The sequence below is a fragment of the Chiloscyllium plagiosum genome, unplaced genomic scaffold (genome assembly GCF_037043375.1).
Source record: "Chiloscyllium plagiosum isolate Xiang-an unplaced genomic scaffold, Cpla_swu_hap1 HiC_scaffold_13, whole genome shotgun sequence".
NCBI classification, from domain to species: domain Eukaryota; kingdom Metazoa; phylum Chordata; class Chondrichthyes; order Orectolobiformes; family Hemiscylliidae; genus Chiloscyllium; species Chiloscyllium plagiosum.
The window spans coordinates 79,536,488-79,558,436 of NW_028270151.1; the positions used below are offsets into that span (position 1 = coordinate 79,536,488).

Sequence of the window (21,949 nt, forward strand, 5' to 3'; positions counted from 1 at the left end):
GTTACATTGACTACAATTCCTCACAGATTCTGATTCTTGATGAAGGGCTTATGCCCGAAGCATCGATTCTCCTGCTCCTCGGATGCTGCCTGTATGGTGTGCACCGGCTGTGCTTTTCCAGCACCACACTCTTCGACTCTGATCTCCATCAGCTGCAGTCCTCACTTTCTCCGACAATTCCTCCCAGCCTGCTTCCTGTAAGGAACTCCATTCCATTCTCCCAGTTTCTCTCTCTCCAATGATGCTTCATCCAAGTATAGCACTTCAGTTACTTTGCCCTTCCTCCTCATCCAAGGATTCCCCCCCCCCCCCCCCCCCCGCCACTCCAATTAATAGGTCATTTGCAGTTGAGGGCCCTATTTCCCATAGCTTCTACTCTCACCCCTTATCATGACCAGCATCTCATTCCCATTCCACAGCACTTTTCCATGCAATTGGACATATCATAATTCTTAGCTTTTAACCTCCCCTTTCCTCATTGTCTCAGGTCCCAGCCACACTCTCTAGGTGAAGCAGTGTACTTCTTTCAATCTAACCTAAGCTCACATTGTGGGGGCTGTTTTCTTCAATGAGGGAATCAAATGCAGGCTTTGTGAAACACCCCAATCAGTCCCAATCTTCTGGTCACCACTATTTCAATACACCATCTTGTTTACTACGTCTGTACCAGGTTGTCTGCAGTGCTCGAGTAAAGCCGAGCACAAGCTGGAGGACCAGCACCCAACTCGAGACCCAATTCAACTTGGAGTTCAACAACTTCCCATATCCATTTTGAAACTTTACCCCTCTACACTCCCAATACATTGTTCGCGTGCTTTTGCTTCTGGACAAAGCTGACCCTTAAATTGCTACTAATACAGATTCGACTGTTTTTGATTCTTTACTGCAACTGTTGCCAGTCCCCTTCCACCTTTCGTTACATGCCACCCTTGATCTCTCTGACCCTCTAACTTTTCTTGAAACTTCTCTTTTGTTCCACATGCCCCTTCTTTAAACATCCTCAAACACACCACCTTTCATCTCTCTTCGCTTTCAAAGAACAGTCATGCTGGACTCTGTTTCTCTCTCCACAGATCCTGGCAGACCTGCTGAGTTTCTCCAGCATATTTTGTTTTTATTTCAGATCTCCAGCAATTCAATACAATTCTAGAGAAGAGACTTTGCTCACATCAAAAGGTGTACATAACAGAGTGGGTAAAAACAACCTTGCTGAATCCTCAACTCCAGAAGAATACCAACTTGCTCCATAGAGATGACATTTCTACATTTTGCTATAATAGCCAAGTTGTGATCTCCCTGTGAGGCTGCTTATCAGTGACAGTGCTGTCTTGTAGAACCATAGCTATCAAGGTCTAGGCTTAAAAACTCTAAGAATCATTACAAGACTTACAAAGCTTACCTGGTTTGGAGCCCAGAAATGAAAACTGCAGATAATAGATTTGTACCGCGGTTCCTACCCCTTCTGTACATGGACAGTACTATTCCAGTATAGCTACAGCTGCCACACCTCCCTGCCACATGACACACTGCCCAGGTCAAATAAAATTGACCAGTTAGTTCCCAATCAACCTACTCTTGACGACGAGCAAAGTGAATGAGGAAACTGTTGACAATCAAGCAGCACTTATACAGCAAGGAGCTGCTCACTGATTCTCAGTTTAAGGGCCATTCAGTTTTTGATCTCAATAATCTTTAGCCTAAACAGGGACAAAAGAGCTGAACATAGTTGGGGAGGTAGCACTTGATTATGGTGGCAAAATTGATGTTAATGGGAATCAGAGTGCAGGGATTGGAGGGGAGAAGTTTGTCTACAATCAGAGTCAGACTTAGCACAGAGTATGATGATAGTGGTTGTCAGAGGCCAATTATCTCAGTCCCAGAGCATCACTGCAGGAACTCCTTTGAGTAGTGATGGAGGCTCAGACACTTTCAGCTATTTGATCTATCACCTTTGCTTCATCGTAAGGTCAGAAGTAGAGACCTGTGTTATAATTGCACCACATTCAGCACCATTCACAATTCCTCAGGTATTGAAGCAGCCTGTGTCTGTGTGCAGCGAGTGATAGGTTTGTCTTTTTTATAAATCAGTTCATGGAAAGTGGATGTCCCTGGCTAGGTCTACCTCTCCCTAATTACCCTGAAGGAGGTGATGGCGAGCATCATCCTTGAACTTCTGCAGTCTTTCAGTATAGGGGTATCCATACTGTTCCCATGTATTCAGGTATTAGGGGTGTCCATAATGTTCCCATGTATTTAGGTGTAGGGATATCCAAGTTGTGCTCATGTATTCAGGTATAGGGGTGTCCATAACGTTCCCATGTATTCAGGTATAGGGGTATCCATACTGTTCCTATGTATTCAGGTATAGGGGTGTCCATAATGTTCCCATGTATTTAGGTGAAGAGGTATTCATACTGTTCCTATGTATTTTATTCTATTCTCAAGTTTTTTTAACACAGTACACAAATTGGTGTTAAAATTAACTTAATACATAAAAAGCAAAATAAACAAATGAATAATAAAACTAAATTATTCATTAAAAACTCAAAGAATGCCAAAGTTGGGAGCTCATGGATACCACTATGATCTAAAACAAACCATTAGCACAACAGAAAGGGCTGACCTAAATTCAGATATAGAAACAGTCTGTGTAGAGTTAAGCAATGATAAAAGCTTGTGGAAGTTGTGTACAGGTGGCATAATAGTAACCACACAATAGGACAGGGCATCAAGGAAGAAATAATGAGAGTTTGTCAAAAGAGATTAGATGGGAAAAAGTTGGCTAAAGGAGGAATTCATTGCATGATTTTAGAACAATTTATTAGACCTGCATGTTATGACAGCAATTATAGAGCAAGTTACACTAGATCAGGTTCTGACCAACAAGAAGGGATTAATTATTGACTTCATAATGAAAGTGCCTGGGGTAGCAGCAAGCATAATGTGAATAAGTTTTTGTACTATTTACAGGAGAGAAGCGTGGGTCCAAGACTACTACCTTGAATTTAAACAAGAGCAATTATGAGACCATAAAAACAGAGTTTGCTGAAGTGAAATGGTAGTTAAGTTAAGGGATGTGTCAATAGCAAACATTCCTGGAACACAGAATAGATGCATTCCAACAAATAAGAAAAATTGTAAGGGATAGACACACCATCAGTGGTTAACTAATGAAGTCCAACACTGCATCAAACTCAAAGAAAAAAAATATAATTGTAAAGATGGGTGGCAGGTTAGAAGATTGAACAGAACATAAAAAGACCAAAGAACAGTATAGCATAGGAAAAGCCTTTCTGCCTTCCAAGACTGCACCAACACATGATGCTTTCCTAAACTTAAAGCCTTTTACCTCTATGTGGTCTGTATCCCTCTATTCACTGCCTATCCATATATTTGTCAAGATGTCTCTTTAATATTGCTGTTGTAACTGTCTCCACTAGCTCCTCTAGAGTCACATTCCAGGGACTTACCATCCTCCATATAAAACATTTGCCTCTCACATCTCCTATAAACCTACCCCTTTTTAACTTAAACTCATGTCCCCTAGTTATTGACATTTCTACCCTTATAAAAAAAGACTCCAATTATCCATTTAATCCATGCCTCTCAGAATTTTGTAAACCTTCTATCAGGTTGCCCCTCATTCTTCAAAGCTCAAGTGAAATCAAACAAAATTTGTCCAATCTCTCCTCAATGTTGATATCATCCAAACCAGGCAACACACTGGTTTCTGTAACCTCCCCAAAGCCTCCACATACATCTTGCACTGTGGTGACCAGAATTGTACACAATATTTCAAATGTGGCCTCACCAAGGTTCTGCTGAACTGCAATTTTTATACTTTATGCGTCGACCAATGATGGCAAATGTGCTAAATGCCTTCTTGACCACCTTATCCACTTGTGTTGCCACTTTCAGGGAACTAGGCACATGCATGTCTAGATTCCTCTGTGTGTTGATGCTACTAAGGGTAAAAGAAAAAGTTAAAAAAAAATTACAAGATTAATAAGGAGGGAAAAATTAGAGTAGAAAGAAAGTTAACCAAGAATGTTAAAAAAAGGAAAAGTTTCTTCAGATATTTAAAAAAGAAATGAGTTAACATTGTAAGTGTTGGTCCAATAGAAAATGAGTCTGGGGAATTTGTAATGGAAGTTGAGGAGACAGCAGACAAATTGAACAGATATTTTGCACACTACTCACTAAAGAAGATATAAACAACTTTCTGGAAATAGCTGTAAATCAGGAACTGAAAAGGACAGGCAATCTGAAGAAAATTACAATTCCCATGGAAGCACTGCTGAGTAAATTGTTGGAGCTGTGAATTGACAAGTCTTTGGGTCTTGATGGACTTCATCTTCGGGTATTAAAAGAAGTAGTTGGTGAGATAGCATTGGTTTTAACTTTCCAAAATGCATTTCGATTCAGGAAAGGTTCCGAGAGATTGGAAAACAGTGAAAGTAATTCCGTTATGCAACAAAGGAGGGAGGCAAAAAGTGGAAAGCTCCAGCCAGTTAGCTTAACATCGGTCAGGAGGAACATGTTAAACAAAAAAAAATGAAATTGCTCTAAAAGCTCAGAAGGTCTGGGAGCATCTATGGAGAGAAATCGGAACTGAGGAACGATCACTCGACCTGAAATGTTAAACTCTGATTTCTCTCCGTCGACGGTGTCAGATCTGCTGAACTTTTGCAACAATTTCTGTTTTTGTTTGATTTATAGCATCTGCAGTACTTTCAGTTTTTATTTAGGAAGACAATGTTAGTAGCTAACATTAAATACGTTATAACAAAGCACTTGCATAAGTTCAAGGTAATCAGGCAGAGCTACCATGATTATTTCAAAGGGAAATCAACTTTAAATCATGTTATGTCCTTTGAAGAAGTAACCTTTGCTGTGGATAAAGGGGAAGCAGTGAACTGATTGTACTTGGATTTCCAAAGAAAATTTGATAGGGTTTCACATCAAAAGCAACTGAGGAAAATAAAAGTTCCTGGTGTTAGGGATAACATCTTGGCATGGGTGGAAGATTGGCTGGCTAACAGGACACAGAGAGCAGGAATGAATGGGTCTTTTTCAAGCTGCCAGGATGGCGTGAGTGGGGTGCCACATGGGTCAGTGCTGGAGCTTCAACTCTTTACAATTTATGGAAAAGACTTGGATGAAGGGATCAAAGGTCCGGCAGCTAAATTTGCTAATGACACAAAGGTATGTCGGAAGGTGAGCTGTGTAGAGGACATAAGGAGCCTACAAAGAGATATAGACAGGGTTAAGTGAGTGGACAAAGATCTTGCAATTGGAGTTCAATGTAGGAAAGTGTGATTTTGTGTATTTTGATAGAAAGAATGGAAAGAAGCATATCATGTAAATGGCATGTTTGTTTTATTGCAAGGGGGATTTAACACAGGAGTGGGAAGGCTTTGCTTTGGTTATATAGGGCTTTGGTGGAACCGGATCTGGAATACTTTTTACAGTGTCACTGTACTTAGAGAAAGATGTTGATGCATTGCCTGGAGCTCACTTTATGAGGAAGGATTAGACTGGCTAGGCCTGAATCTTCTGTAGTTTAGAAGACTCAGAGGTTACATAATTGAAACATATAAGATCCTGAGGGGGTCGTAACCAGGTTGATGTGGAAAGGATGTTTTCTCTTGTAGGAGAATCTAGAACTAGGGGTTATTGTTTAAATATAAGGGGCTGCCCATTTAAGATGGAGATGAGGAAAAACAAAATTCTCTTAGAGGGTAAGAATTCCCTTTCTCAATAAGCATTGGATGTAGAATCTTTGTGCTCTTAAGGCAGAGGAGGAAAGATTTCGATTACCAAGGGAATGAAAGATTAATCGGGAATATGCAAGAATGTATAGTTGAGGTTAGCATCAGTCGTGATTTTATTGAATGGTGGAGCAGGATTGAAGGGCTGAGTGGTCTACATTTGTACCTTTTACTCTTGTAACGTCTGAGGAAAGGTTGTATCCAATCTCAAGCTTTTGCCTGTTTCCTCTCTCCAGGGATGCTTCCAGATTTGTTGCGTTTCTCCAGCATTCCATGTTAGTTACCCTTGTTCATTATTCATATGTTCGCATGTTAATACATTCAATGCCCTGGTCCTTCTAGAAGCTAGGGGGTTGCAGATTTGGAAGGTGCAGTTGAAGATGTCTGAGTGTGATACTGCTGTACACCTTGTAGATGGTACACATGACTACCACTGAGCACTGGTAATGAAAGGAGTGAATGTTTAAAGTGCTGGATAAAGTGTTGATCAAGCAGGCCACTTTTCCTTCACTGGTATCTAGTTTTTTGAGTTTTATTGCAGCTGCAATCATATAGGCAAGTGGAGGGTATTCCATAATTCCCTGACTCACTCTCATGCCACATCCCAGGCCTTGTCATCATATGGGCTACATTCAGCACAACACTTCATTAATGGTCCCCATTATCAGCTTTTCTCCTCCCTTGGCTTACCATTATCCATCCCTTCATTTGCCTAATTTTCCTTCTCTTTCTCTGGGCTCCATTTCTACCTATCTCCTACCTATCTCTACCTATCACTCCCTAATCCACCCAACCTCTGACTTCAGCATACATGCCATCTTTTCCCAGCTACTATCAGCTCTAATGAAGAGTCACTGGACCTGAAACATTGACTCTGCTTTCTCTCCACAGATGCTGCCAGACCTTCCAAGTTTCTCTACCAATTTCTGTTTTTGCTTCTGACCTCCAGCATCTGGAGCTCTCTGGTTTTATTTTAGATTTCAATAGTGCTCCTGAGTTATGCCTTGTACATGGAGAACAGACATTGGATAAGCAGGAGTTTCGAGCTGACAATAGAAGATCAAGACTTATCCTTACAGCCACAGTGTTGATATAGCTAGTCCAATTCAATTTCTAGTCAGTGGTAAGCTGATGATGTTGTTAGTGGGAGATTCAGCGATGGTAATGCCATTGAATGCAAGGTTAGATTCTCTTCTACTGGAGATGATCACCACTTGTCACCATGTCTAGTGCAGATTTTACACACTTGTCAGCCCCAAACCTGGAAGTTGTCCAGGTTTTCCTAAACTTGGACATAGACTGCCTTAGTATCTGAGGAGTCATGGATGGTACAGAATATTGTGTAATCATCAAGGAACATCTGCACTTCTGACCTTATGATGATCATTGATGAATTAGCTGAAGTTGTTTATGCCTGGAACATTTCCCTGAGAACCTCGTGCAATAATTTCCTAGAGGTGAGATGACTGACTTCCAACAACTGCCACCTTTGTACCACGCATGGCTCCAAGCAATTGGGAGCTTTTTCCCTGATTTCCATTTAAGGATGGTCAGCACGCATTGTCTTTATTTACCAATGACACACACTTTGCAGGAAACAGTTAGAAAATATGTGGACTTCAGCAAGTCATTAAAAACTGATTATTAACCAACTCAGTCTGATTGACCTGTCGCAGTCAAAGTTTCTGAGCTAAGGTCCACTCAAGACAACTAACACAGGCTGTGATGACACTTTCAGAGTCCACCATTGGCTTCCATCCACATATCCCTAACTTTAGTCAGGTTCTCACATCAGTGCTAATTCCCCACTTCCTTCACTCCACTCATCAATTTATGTTTAATGGGAGTACATATGAAAAAGACAGAGCCTCAATATGGTCATTCTAAAGATGAGTGAAACTGGACTTGAAATGTTAACTCCTTTCCTCTTTTCAAAGAACCTGCCAGACCCGCTGAGTTTCTCCAGCACTTTCTGTTTTAAGTCCAAAATATGGCACCCTGGATTTGCCAAATCGAGAGTCTCACTAGAAATGCAGATTATCGAGTAAAATAAGTTCCTCATGGATACATCTGGCAGCAATGTTGATCTGTAATTTTTTAGCAGTAAAGGGAATGAAATCTTCAAGAGATTCACAATGAATTTCTTTACAGCAGACATCTCAAGCAGACCTAGTCATGTAAATCACACCAGTCAGACAGAGGTATTGAAGACAGAGCAGTTTTAAACTGAGATTGAGTTGTAGGATCAGAGGGTGGCAACAGTTCAATCAGGTCAGTTTGGCCATGCAGGGTCAGGTCACATCACTGCAATGTATTCTGAGTAGTTTGCTAAGTCGAGAGTGTGGTGCTGGAAAAGCACAGCAGGTCAGGCAACATCCGAGGAGCAGGAGAATTGACGTTTCGGGCATAAACCTTTCATCAGGAATGAGGCAAGGAGGCTGGGAGTTAAATGGGAGGGGCATAGGGCTGGTGGGGGAATGGTAGCTGGGAATGTGGTAGGTAATTGAAGGTGGGGGTGAAAGTGATAGGTCGGAGAGGAGGGTGGAATGGATGGATGAGAAGGAAGATGGACAGGTCAAGAGCATGGTGCCGAGTTAGGCTTGGGACTAAGATAAGGTGGGGGGAGGAGAAATGAGGAAACTGGTGAAATCCACATTGATTCCATGTGGCTGCAGGGTCCCAAGGCGGAAGGTGAGACTTTCTTCCTCCAGGCATTGGGTGGTAAGGGTTTGGCGATGGAGGAGGCCCAGGACCTGAATGTCCTTGGTGGAGTGGGAGGGGGAGTTGAAGTGTTCAGCCACGGGGTGTTGGGTTGTTTGGTGTGGGTGTCCCAGACATGTTCTCTGAAACGATCTGCAAGTTGACATCCTGTCTCCCCATTGTAGAGGAGACTATATCTGGTGCAATGGATATAGTAGATGACGTGTGTGGAAGTACAGGTAAATCTCTGTTGGACATCGAAGGATCCTTTGGGGCTAAGCCCAGCATTAACTGTGAACAGGCTGAATCAGAATCAAAAATGTACTTGGAGCTCAGCTGTAACCACAGAATGATGGAAAGGCATAAGTCATCTTAACCTGAAGAAGTCTTAAAGTACAGGCTACCAGCAAAAAATCATTTTACTAGGACATTGCTCCTTCGACTATAATTCCAATTTGTTCCATGCCACACTGAGTGTGATTGTGTGTTTGGCTGACATCTTCCACCCAATGAAACTCAAACTTTCCAATTAATAAACAGAGAACTTGTTTGACTGAAACTTTTCATGCTGAAAACAAATATAAAATGGTCAACTATACTAATTGCTCTGTACGCCCAGATTGTAACTTCTCAAACCGCCACCTCTATTTTTCACCTTAATGAAACCTCACCACAGTAAAATCAGGGGAGAGTGTCCTCTGTTCAACACAAACTCATTAGATCCATCTTATCCATTCCCTTCCAATTTTCTTCTCCTCTGCTGGAGCTGTTAACTATTACTGGGAACACCAGTACGAGTTGCCTCTACCCACACACCACTCTCAAAGCAGAGGTTACTTAATTACCGGTACGTCATTTCTACAGCTAGCATTCACTATCCAGCATCGCCCATCAGGACTCAGTGGACACTTCTTTGTTGCACAGAGATTTACTGCAGCAACCCCTGCCCACCCCCCATAACACTATTCCCATTAATGATGACATTTAGACAGAAGTGATGCTGATATCTTCTTGGCTGGCATAGCATGGCATCTCATTAGTTAGCCACTTTGGGACAGTGGCTATGATTTGCTATCATCTCCACGGATTACAGCATCTCACTTCTGGATATGTTCTATTCAAGCTGTTCAGAGATGTCATTACACACATCTGGAGCAGGTCGGTCTTGAACCTAGGCCTCCTGGCTCAGAGGTAGGGACACTACCCCTGTGCCACAATGGGGCCCTATCTCCCCTTTGTATGAACAAAATGACAGTGATTCATTGTAAACACTGGTTAAGGAGTTCCTGCTAACCAATCATGAGGTCCTATCATGATTAATCTAAAAGAGACCACCAGCAGTTGTGGTCAATGAAATATCCACTTCACACTCATGGTAAATCACGGATACACAGAAATATTTTAAAGGACATTGGAGAACACCCTGATGACACCAAATAGCAGAACGATGGTGAGTACTCAACCATGCTAAGACGTTATTGGTACCTACATAATCAGCTTTTGTCCTTCGATTGGCTCAGAATCCTCCCAGGCTGTAGCTGGCAGTGCAGACTGAACAGTACAGTGTGGAAGTAAATACTCACTTGTTGTGTTCCCTGACATCTGAATAATGCATTTGCTCTCTCGGCTGATCTCTCTGGAGTTGAAAGGCCGGACTCTCACCGCCACCTTCACTGAGGCACCGGCCATCTTGTTTCCGGGAGGCTCTCCACAGAGAGGCTTAGCTGATCTGTCCTTGTCTTGGTCAGAGCACGGCCCTGAGGAGAGGGAGAGAAAGGCAAGAGAGTCAACGGAAAGTAAAGAAGCAGGAAAATTGTGAACAGGGTCAGGGGCAGGAATCACGAGCCCCGGTGTTGATCCTGGACCAGGCCCTAAACCCTGCCCCCAACAATGGCACCACCACCAACACGGGCACAGCGCCACCACCCACGCAACCTGAGTACAGCACTCAGTGCAGACTTGATGGGCTGAAGGGCTTCATCTGCATTGCATGATTCTATGATTTGATTCTATGATTCAGTTGGGTGTGCCAATGACATCGCATTGGAGGAACACAAAGTAATAGGAGAAAGAATGGTGCACAAAGACCAAGGAATTAGACAGAGACATGTGACAAACCTGGCAGGCATGGTGTTGAAATATACGCATATTAATGTTACGAGGAAATGTCACCAGGTGTAAGTTGTTATATCGAGTCATGATCGCATGGATAAACAGAGATTTAAACATATGAAAAGGTAGGAGCAAATCTGGAGGGAAAAGGCACAGAACAAAAGAAGCTGTTTCCATTATTAATCATAGAATCCCTACAGTATGGAAGCACACCATTTGGCCCATCAAGTCCGCACCACCCCTCTGAACATCATCCCACCCAGACCCATCCCCATAACCCTGCATTTCCCACAGCTTTGACAAAGGGTCAGTTAGACTTGAAACGTCAGCTCTTTTCTCTCCTTACAGATGCTGCCAGACCTGCTGAGATTTTCCAGCATTTTCTCTTTTGGTTTCAGATTCCAGCATCCGCAGTAATTTGCTTGTATCCAGTGTTTAACCCACTGCCACCTCTCTTCCAGCAATGCCTACCCTGAAGAAATACTGCTCTTCTCTCCGACAGGATTTTGGTTTGTCTCTCTCCCTCTGTCCACCTTCACTGCTTTCCTTCTCTCTCTCAGTGTTAGACAAGGTATTTACTAAAACTCGCCTCCACAACCATATTTCCTTCCTCAGTGACTGTCTTCACCTCCGACTTACTCCACGTGGATTTCAACTCAAATTTCACCCCCCATGCAGCCTCCAGGATTACAGGTACTTGCATGATATACAACAATTTTCCAACTGTTATTCTCGCCGCATCCTAAAAGCCATACTCAGGGCCATGCGCTGCCACATGAAAGCACTGGACAACTCTCTCCAGCAGCACCAACTTACTCTCTCTCAAAGCTGTCCTGGTCCACAGGTTCATTTCATCCTTCGTATTATTCAACACCTTAACTCCAAACAGCTTTGACAAAGGGTCAGTTAGACTCGAAACGTCAGCTCTTTTCTCTCCTTGCAGATGCTGCCAGACCTGCTGAGATTTTCCAGCATTTTCTCTTTTGGTTTCAGATTCCAGCATCCGCAGTAATTTGCCATTTTCCCATGGGCCAATCCACCTAACCTGCATATCTTTGGATGATGGGAGGAAACTCACACAGGCACAGAGAGAATGTAGAAACTCCATACAAAGAGTCACCCAAGGGTGGGATTAAACCCAGGTCCCTGGCGCAGTGAGGCAGCAGTGCTAACCACTGAGCCACCAGGCCACAAAGACAATATTATGGTTTGATTGAAGGATTGTTCACCAGAGCATTCAAAAGTAGAATTTATTTGATTAAAGTGAAAGAACATTGAAGGGGTTGACAAAGTGCTGAGTATTTACTACAGATCCCAAATATTGAATAGATAAAAGGGCAAATGTGAAGGAAAATAGAAGAGGAATTTAATAATACAGCAGTAATAATATCAATTATCCTAACTTAGTATGAGGAGAAAAACATTGTAGGGCAAGGAGGATGAAGAGCTCCTCAAATGGGTCGAACACAGCTTTCCTAACCAGCATGCTTCTGGACCACTGAGGAAAAATATATCAGTTTTGAGAAATGAAGTGTGGCAAATGGAATATGTACAGTGGGACGGGTAAAATAGTGCAAAAAGAAAATCTGAAAGAGAGATTAATGGATAACATAAAATGGAATCCAAATATTCTTTTTTTTTCTCAAAAAAGGATGGTTAAATACATAGTAGGGCTCATTGGGAACAGAATAGAAAGTATTTATGCAGCGGCAGAAGGCATGACTGAATACCAAATGATTACAATATTTTGCACCTCCCTTCACAAAAGAAAATGGTAAATGTGAATATTGCAGTAAAGGATGGGGTAATAGAGATATTAGATTGGACAAAAATAAATAGGACATAAGTGCTAAATAGGTTGGCATCACTCAAGGTCGGTTTGTTACACAAGTCTGAAGTCTGGATTGAATTCATCTGAGGCTGCTGAAGGACACAAGTATCTCTGAATACAAACTTCCAATCTTCCTTGGATGCGAGTGGTGCCGGATGTTTGGAGCAATGCAAACATCTCACCCCTATTCAAAACAGAGGAGAAGGATAAATGAGGTATGCTGCTTGGTGCTTATGTTAACTGACAGCAGTCCAGATGAATGATTCAGAGAGAAAAGGTATAACAAAGAATTTGAATCTAGTTAATGTATAAAGAATAGAAAAAAAAGAATTGTATCAGTAACGGTGAACAGGAAATTAAAATTGATTAAAAATGAAAAATAATGTAAAATTATTTTATGTTATTATTCATTTATTCATGCATGTACAAAGATTAGAGAAGCTAGGATTGTTCTCCTTAAATCAGCAGAGAATTAAGGGAAACCTTGTTGGAGTATTCAAAATTATGTGAGTCTTTTTGATCAAACAATTAAAAAGATAATGTTTCTTGTGGCAAGTAGGACAATAACCAGAGGTCTTAGATTGAAAATAATTAGGAGGAGAATGACAACAAGAATGGAGGGAAATATTTTAATGCCAAGAGTTACTAAGATCTGTAATGCACTACCTAAAAGAGTTGAGGGAGCACATATCACAACAATTTCAAAATTAAAATTAAATTAATTCAATTTTAAAAAATTAAAAATGCAACTTGATTGATGGAAAAAACATCAGGTTCCATTAAGGAAGGAAATCTGCTATCTCTACCTAGTCTGGTCGAGTCATTACTCCAGACTTTCAGCAATATGGTTAACTCTCATTGACCTTGGAAATGGCCTTGCAAGTAACTTGGTTGTATCAAAACCACAATCAGGACAATTCACAAGAGGTAATGAATAATGATCACACCAGCAGGATCCACAAATAAAAACAAAATCCTAGCAACTACAAGCCAGTCACTTTTATCATAATGCTGGGAAAACTACCAGGATGCCGTTGGCAAGGACAAAATTGATCCTCACCTCGAGAAACCCAGCGGGGATTCATGAAAAGATTTACATGTGACAAATTTAGGTCTTTAATGATGGTAGTGCAGTCGATGTAAATATGGAATATGAAAGGCATCAAATAGGATGCTGACTTATGGAGTAATTTGGAAAACTGCAGAGTTTTAAAGAAATGGTCGTAATGTAAGCAAATCATTCTGTAAGAGACAGGAGGCAGATAGTACTGGTGAATGGATCTATTTTGCTGACTGGAGAGAAGTATGCAGCAGGACCTGCAGGAATCAGTACAGAGGCCAATGGTATTTTTGATAAATATTAATGGCACGGAGTTGGGTATGGATGACGTAATTTCAAGGTTTGCAAATGCCGTAAAATTCAGTGATGTATGGAGCAATAAGAAGGACAATAACAGATTTCAGGGAGCTATAGGTGTGGTGAAACAGGCAAGCACATGGTAGATGAGGTGATGCACAAGAGTGAGGAGCAACACCGTAATGCAGAGTGATCTAAATGGTGCTATCTTCAGATGGGAGCAGAAGAAGAGGCACACATTCACAAATCTCTAGAGGTGACCTGGACATGGGAAGATAGTTAAGAAAGCCAATGTGTAGTTTTCTAAGAGCCCTCAGCAACAGTAGTGTATATACAATTCCTGTTTAAGGAAGAACATAAGAGCCTTAGAGAGGGTAGAGAGAGAGGTTACCAGAATGAGAACAGGGATAAAGGGCCTCATTTATGTACAGGCATTAGAGAAGCTAGGCTTTTTTCTCCCTCAATCAGCAGCGAATTAAGGGAAACCTTAATGGAGTATCCAAAATTATGTGAGTCTCTTTGATCCCGCAATTAAAGAGATAATGTTTCTTCTGGCAAGTAGGGTAATAACCAGAGATCTTGATTGGAAATAATTAGCAAGAGAGCAACAAAAATGGGGGAGAAACATTTTAATGCTAAAAGCTATTAAGATCTGGAATGTACTACCTGAAAGGGTTGAGGTAGCAAATACTACACCAATTTCAAAAGACATTTGGAATTTTATTTGAAGTGGAATAATTTGCAGCATTATAGTAAGAAATATGGGTTGTGGAACTATTTAGATAGTTTTTTTGAAAACGGATACAGTCACAATAGGCTGTGACATACTCAGATGTCCGAATGTTCCAGCAGAATGAGATGGGTTACCTGCTGAGTATGGTAGGGCGGTACAATGGGTCAAACACTCCCCTTTCATACTCTGGGACTGACTGGGACAGTGGGTAACAGACACTGTCCTTTCACACTCTGGGACTGTCTGGGACAGTGGATCAGACACTGTCCTTTCACACTCTGGGACTGGCTGGGACAGTGGGTAACAGACACTGTCCTTTCACACTCTGGGACTGTCTGGGACAGTGGGTCAGACACTGTCCTTTCACACTTTGGGACTGGCTGGGACAGTGGGTCAGACACTGTCTTTTCACACTCTGGGACTGGCTAGGACAGTGGGTCAGACACTGTCCTTTCACACTCTGGGACTGATTGGGACAGTGGGTCAGACACTGTCCTTTCACACTCTGGGACTGACTGGGACAGTGGGTCAGACATTGTCCTTTCACACTCTGGAACTGATTGGGACAGTGGGTCAGACACTGACCTTTCACATTCAGGGACTGACTGGGACAGTGGGTCAGACACTGTCCTTTCACACTCTGGGACTGGCTGGGACACTGGATCAGACACTGTCCTTTCACATTCAGGGACTGACTGGGACAGTGGGTCAGACACTGTCCTTTCACACTCTGGGATTGGCTTCAGTGACCATCAACTGCTTCACTCTATCATCATAATGAGGCTGAACACATTTATTCTTCCATCACTGTTAGGTTAAACAGTTATCTGTCTCAAACTCTATGAGTGTATGTTGAGTCATCTCTCATTTTACCTTGATCTTCCTCCTGTTCGGACAGTGCTGACTCATGCTTGCTGACAGCGTCATCAAGCACCTTGTCTGGGAGCCTTAGAATTGAATATCGGTTGGCTGTTTTACAATGGGAAACTTCACAGCTGAGCTTACAAGGTAAGACATAGACCGTTCTTCATCTGTAATATCCCATTCTCATTTTGACTACAGTGTCTCAGATCTCGATGATGAGTTTCTCCAACATGGTGAAAATGACAATAAGTCTGAAAGTTGCAAGTTTTGTCCCGAACACAGCACTTTTTGTTTTTGTGGGTAAAGGAATTCTGTTGTGTCAAGATCTACGTAAGTGTGGCTCAGAGAGGGAGTCCGACCATTTATATCATCAATTGCCTCCACCACTGTGTGATTTTAGGAGGCCAGGAGGGTGTAACCCAAAATGTACAGAGTACATCTTCAGCTGCTTCATCAATGACCTTCCCTCCATCCATAAGGTCAGAAGTGGGGATGTTCACCCATGATTGCACAATGATCAGCACCATTCGCGACTCCTCAGACACTGAAGCAGTCCGTGTCTATGTGCAACAGGATCTTGACAACATCCAGGCTTGAGCTGACAAGTGGCAAGTAACATTCATGCCACACAAATGCCGGGCAATGACCATCTCCAACAAGAGACAATCTAATCATCTCCCTATGGCATTCTATGGTGTTACCATCACTGAATCACCCACTATCAACATTATGGGGTTAGCAGTAATCAGAAACTCACCATATAAATACAGTGGCTACAAGACCAGGTCAGAGGCTAGAAACACCGCAGCAAGGAACTCACTTCCTAACTCCCCAAAGCTTGTCCATCATCGACAAGGTACACAAAGTCAGGAGCGTGATGGAATACTCCCCAGTTGCCTAGATAGATATGGCTCCAACAACAGTCAAGAAGCTTGATACTATCCAGGACAAAACAGCTCACATGGTTGGCATCACTTCTACAAACACCACTCCCTGCACCACCGAAGCTTAGTAGCAGCAGTGTGAACCATCTACAAGATGCACCGCAGAAATTCATTAAAGATCCTCAGATAGCACATTTCAAACTCATGACCACTTCCATCTACAATGACAAGGACAGCAGATAAGTGGGAAAGTCACCACCTGCAAGTTCCTCTCCAAGCAGGTGGTAACCATTGGTTGGACTATGATCAAGATTTGAGGAGAAAGTGAGGGCTGCAGATGCTGGAGATCAGAGCTGAAAATGTGTTGCTGGAAAAGCGCAGCAGGTCAGGCAGCATCCAGGGAACAGGAGAATCGACGTTTCGGGCATAAGCCCTTCTTCGGGCTTATGCCCGAAATGTCGATTCTCCTGTTCCCTGGATGCTGCCTGACCTGCTGCGCTTTTCCAGCAACACATTTTCAGCTATGATCAAGATTTGACTCCTCAAGGAGAATGCCCGGATTGCTCCTGTCCAGAGGCCGAGGTGAGTGGCACCTTTGCTCTTGTCAGTTTACCAAAGCCCTGACTTCTAATCTAACATTCAAGTATCCGTTCTTAAAATCCGCATTCACAGAGCCAGGAATTCTCCTGACTCTGCATCTGACTACTTTTCAAAATCACTCATCAATGGTAAAGTCTTTTTCAGGCGATCCCTCTGCTAAATGATAAAACTGCAAATATTTTGATCTCATACGTCCTCCACACCTCAGCTTACATATTGAATCCACCGAACTTCCCTTGTGTCATGGGAAATTAGCTGCAAGTGAAGAGTGAGGAACTCAACTGCCCAACCTCAGATCACTTGAGGTCCATCAGTCACTGGTGCTGTGTGCGGCCATTGTTTCAGTGAAGATCACTGAGGTGACAAAGAAATATACTTCCCCAAAACAAAACAGTGAGGCTGTTTTTGCCCCTCAGGTTTATTAATAAATTGCGCATTGCAGTGCTCCATCCATCAAACAGGGTACCGTGACTGCCAGGACCCTTGGGTCTGACTGGAAAGCGTATGAAGGTTAGATGCAGCAAAGAAATGGTCAGATTGCCCTGTTTGGCTTCTCACTGTTTTCTACTGAAATTCCAAAATGGATGCTCAGGTTTCTGCAATTGGAAATGGTCCACAGGCAGATCAAAACGTGATAATTGTCAACATTCCCTTTCCTGCAAATAATGTTTGGTCACGGAGGTTGGTCTGGCTCACATACCCCTGGAGGTTTTCTCATTCGGCCTACTCCTCCACCTTATACCAACTTAGAATGCTTTGAATCCCTACTCTGTGGAAACAGGCTATTTGGCCCAACAAGTCCACACTGATCCTCTGGAGGTAACCCACCCAGACCCTTTCTCCTACTACTCTACATTTACACCTAACTAATGCACCTAACCTGCACCATCCCTGAACACTATGGGCAATTTAGCATGACCAATTCACCTAACCTGCACATCTTAGGGAGGAGACCGGAGCACCTGGAGGAAACCCATGCAGACATGGGGCAAGTGCGCTAACTCCATACAGACAGTCGCCCAAGGCTGGAGTTGCACCTAGGTATCTGTTCTGCCACCATGAGTCATTTGATACATCCATTCTCTCAGTCTTTCCACATTAAATAGAAAACAACAATTTATCAGTGACTGATTGGGCAATTTTATCGCTGAAAAAGTCTTTTATCCGATTTCTAATCTTTTAAAATGAAGGCACCGAAATGTTCAAAGAGAGTGAAAGAAAACGCTTGAATATTTTTTCACTATCCCTTTTTTGTTGCTCTGTTCATTTTGGTAGCATCCGGTATGTTCATCTTCAGTTTCTGGATACAGCAGAATTAGAATGCTCATCCCAATCCATTGCCAGCATCCTGCTTTCATTCCGCTGCCAGTATCATGCACCTATCTCTTGCCAGTACTCTGTTCTCATTCACCTCCCAGACTACTGCCCCTAGGCCCTTGGCAGTATACTGTTCACATTCCCCTGCCATTACTTTGCCTCAATGCACTTGCTCCACTGGTAGTACCCTACTCTCACTCCCCACCCAGGAACATTGCTCCCAGACCCCTGCGTTGCTCTCATTCAAACCCCTGCCATTGCCTGCTCTCATTCCCCAGTCAAGGACCCTGCCCCTGAGCTGCTGCTCGAATCTAATCCCTGGTTATTGATTTGTTTCTCGCAAACAAGCCAGAGCTAAGCATGAACAAAATGGAATGGCGGCTCCTCTCACACTCGGCTTGCCCTCTCCCTAGCAACAATTGGAGATGTCATGGTGATGTTTGCACAACAGTATATCTCACTTTCCTGTGACAGATTGCAGAACCTTCCAGTATAAAGGTGCTATGACTGCTTATACCAGACAAAACAAGTTTTGTTCTTTACTTTTTAAGCAGTGGAGAAAGCAACATGTTCTGCAATTTTCCTTTACTGTTATGGTTTTCCAATGTGGATAGAATAATGACCAATGATTTCGAGGACTACTTTGTGAATAGATTATTAGATTCCCTACAGTCTGGAAACAGGCCATTTAGCCCAACAAGTCCACACCCACCCTCCGAAGAGAAACCTACCCAGACCCAACTCCGTCTGATTAATGCACCTAACACTAAGGGCAATGTAGCATGGCCAATCCACCTAACCTGCACACCTTTGGATTGTGGGAGGAAACCAGAGCACCCAGAGGAATCCCACGCAGACACGGGGAGAATGTGCAAAGTCCACACAGACAGTCGCCCAAGGCTAGAATCAAACCCAGGTCCCTGGTGCTGTGAGGCAGCAGTGCTAACCACTGAGCCACCATGCCACTCCACATATATGACACATCCAGGAAAATACAGGATTTTCCTGAATGAGAAAGGAAGTTCTACTCAACATATAGACAATTCGGCATCACCAATTAATTCAGCCTTAGCCTCTTGCCTCTTCTCTATCATCAACTTCAAGGTTATTCTTCCCTTTTGGTTAATTCATACCTGTCTCAACAACTCACCTGTAACAGTTTCTCCTCCCATATATACAAAGCCACGTCTTGTATTCTTCAGAATTCTACTCTCCATTCTCAATTTCTCATTTACCGGTTGCTCCAAGGCAACATATTCACAGGTTTAATGTTTTTCAGCAATGCTTGGCATAAACTTTCTAACCTCCTCCATTGATACAAAGACAACTTGCCTAACTGCCAGTTCAATGATCAAACTTCAACAAAACAAAGCCTTTGCCAGATTGGCATTGGTATAGCCAACGTCATCTTCAATGGGTTCCCACTGAGAATTCAACTTCAACACTGGCCAACACTCAAATGCTGCCAGGTCAGGGCTCCATGGTCCAGCCCAAACTGGGCATTCCAGTGTATCTAGTCTAGCATCCAGATTGCTTTTCTTAATCTTGTTGCCGGCTTACTTCCCCACCACTGAGAAATTTGGCATGGGCATTTGTCATATCTTGCTTCCATCCTCTTTCACTCTGCTGGCTGGTCTCCTCTTTCCTAATCCTAACCCTAACTTTGACCCTGACCCTAACTCTAAACCTAACCATATCACAGCTGCACATTTGAGGGAGGCACGGTGGCTCAGTGGCTCAGTGGTTAGCACTGCTGCCTCACAGTGCCAGGGACTCGGGTTCCAATCCACCCTTGCATGGTTGTGTGGAGTTTGCATGTCTGAATGGGTTTCCTCCGGGTGCTCCAGATTCCTCCCACAGTCAAAAGATGTGCAGGTTTGGTGGATTGGCCTGGCTAAATTGCCCCATCGTCTCCAGGGATGTGCAGGCCAGGTAGACTAGCCATGGGAAATGCAGAATTACAGAGATAGGGTGGGACGCTCTCCAGAAGATTGCTGTGGACTTGATGGACTGAATGGCCTGTTTCCACCCTTTAGGGATTCTATAAACCTGTTCACAAAATCATAATACCTGCCCATAATCTATTACTGATGATTAGTTCTGTTACAGCTTAGGACCCTGTCCTTTCACAAGCACTTCCCCCATTTTCTCCACTCTTCCTCACTCCCCACATTATCTGTTTTCTTTAACTTTGTCTGTCCTGTTAGCTGAGTGCTGCTTTCCCCCCATTTACAGCAGAAGCACTATAGAACTGAGAGAAAACTAAGAGTGATTTAATATTTGATGCAATTCACTAAGACCTATTACAGACCATCTGCAAAAGTAGAAATTAATTAGCCATCATGAAATTATCCATTCCGGGGAGAGAGAGAGACAAAGTATGGACGTGGGGAGTAATCATTTTAGGTGCATCTGCCCTTGACAGTACTGGTAGAAGTGAGCAGTGTGCGGTCCTTTAAAAAATCACAGGTTCAAACCGGTGGCATTCACCATCGTGTTGTGTGGCACTAAGGCCTTGCTAAATGAGACAGATACAGATTGAAAATGAGAGATCTATGAAGCACTGTGGGTACATCAGCAAAATTGTTTCCATCAGAAAATGACAAAGGCCAGGAAGTTATTCCAGCATCCAGAACCAGAGTTTATACTCTAGGAAACGGGGTAGACCATTGAGGACTGAGATGAAGAGAAATGTCTTCACCCAGAGAGTGGTGAGCCTGTGGACTTCTCTGCCATCAAAAGAAGTCGAGGCCAAACCATTGAATGCTTTCTCGAAGGAGTTAGATGTAATTCTTAGGAAGTCAATGGGTATGAGGCAAAAGCAGATGCCGACTGGGATTATTAGCCATGCTCATGTTAAATGGTGAGCAGATTCGAGGGGGCTGCATGGCCTTCTCCTGCTCCTATTTTTTAGGTTTCTTTAAAAATATATCAATTCAGCCTGACTTAGAGTAATTCTGGGTACCACACTTTAGGAACAACTTGAAGGCTTTGGAAGGAGGGGACAGAAAAGATTTCCTTGAATAATTCCAGGGATAAGAGAACTACAGTTGCTGGAATATACTACAGAAACTAAAGCTAAAGAAGATTTGAATTAGTAAAGAGAAATAATGTTAAAAGATTGAGAAGCCAATAACCACAGAATACAGATTTAAAGTGATGGACAGACAAACCAGAGGTGGCATGAAGTAAAATGTTATATCCACCTGTCAGGATTTGGAATGCACTACCTCACAGACTGATTGATATGGACTCATCAGAAACATTCAAAAGTAAAACTTCATGAACGACCGAAGAAGAAGAAAAAAAGAATGTTGGGAGAGAAAGCAGATTGCTCTCTGAAAGTGCCAGCACCAACTCCATAGACCAAAAAGCCTCCTTTTATATTGTACTATGATTCGATGAAAAAAAAGATATTTTTGTTATTGGAGGATTTCCATTTCAGGGCAGGACCATGTCCTTCAGCTGCTTCATTCGTAACCTTCCCTTTATCATAAGGTCAGAAGTAGCAACATTCCAGATTGTTGCAGAGTGTTCAGTTACATTTATAATTCCTCAGACAACTCTTGTCAATATGCAGCAAGCCCTGGACAGCAAGAACTTTGGACCAATAAGTGGCAAGAAATATTCATGCCATATTGGCAATGACCAAAAGAGGGTCTAACTGTCTCTCCTGAACATTCAGTACCATTGCAATTACCAATACCCTCACAATCATACAGGAGTTACCATTGACCTGAAACCTAACTGCGCCAGCCATTTAAATATGGTGGCTACAAG

At 42.7% G+C, this 21,949-nt stretch overlaps 1 protein-coding gene across 22 annotated transcripts in view; it reads right to left on the reverse strand.

Annotated features, from left to right (window-relative positions):
- kif1aa (kinesin family member 1Aa) overlaps positions 1-21,949 on the reverse strand; it is a 374,456-nt gene that overhangs the window by 344,790 nt on the left and 7,717 nt on the right. For all 22 annotated transcript variants that reach the window (XM_087993839.1, XM_087993838.1, XM_087993837.1 and 19 more), the window contains exon 2: positions 10,055-10,228. In XM_087993839.1, coding sequence (XP_087849965.1) covers positions 10,055-10,160 — 106 coding nt within the window. In that variant the 5' untranslated portion in view covers positions 10,161-10,228. The remainder of the gene's footprint in view (positions 1-10,054; positions 10,229-21,949) is intronic.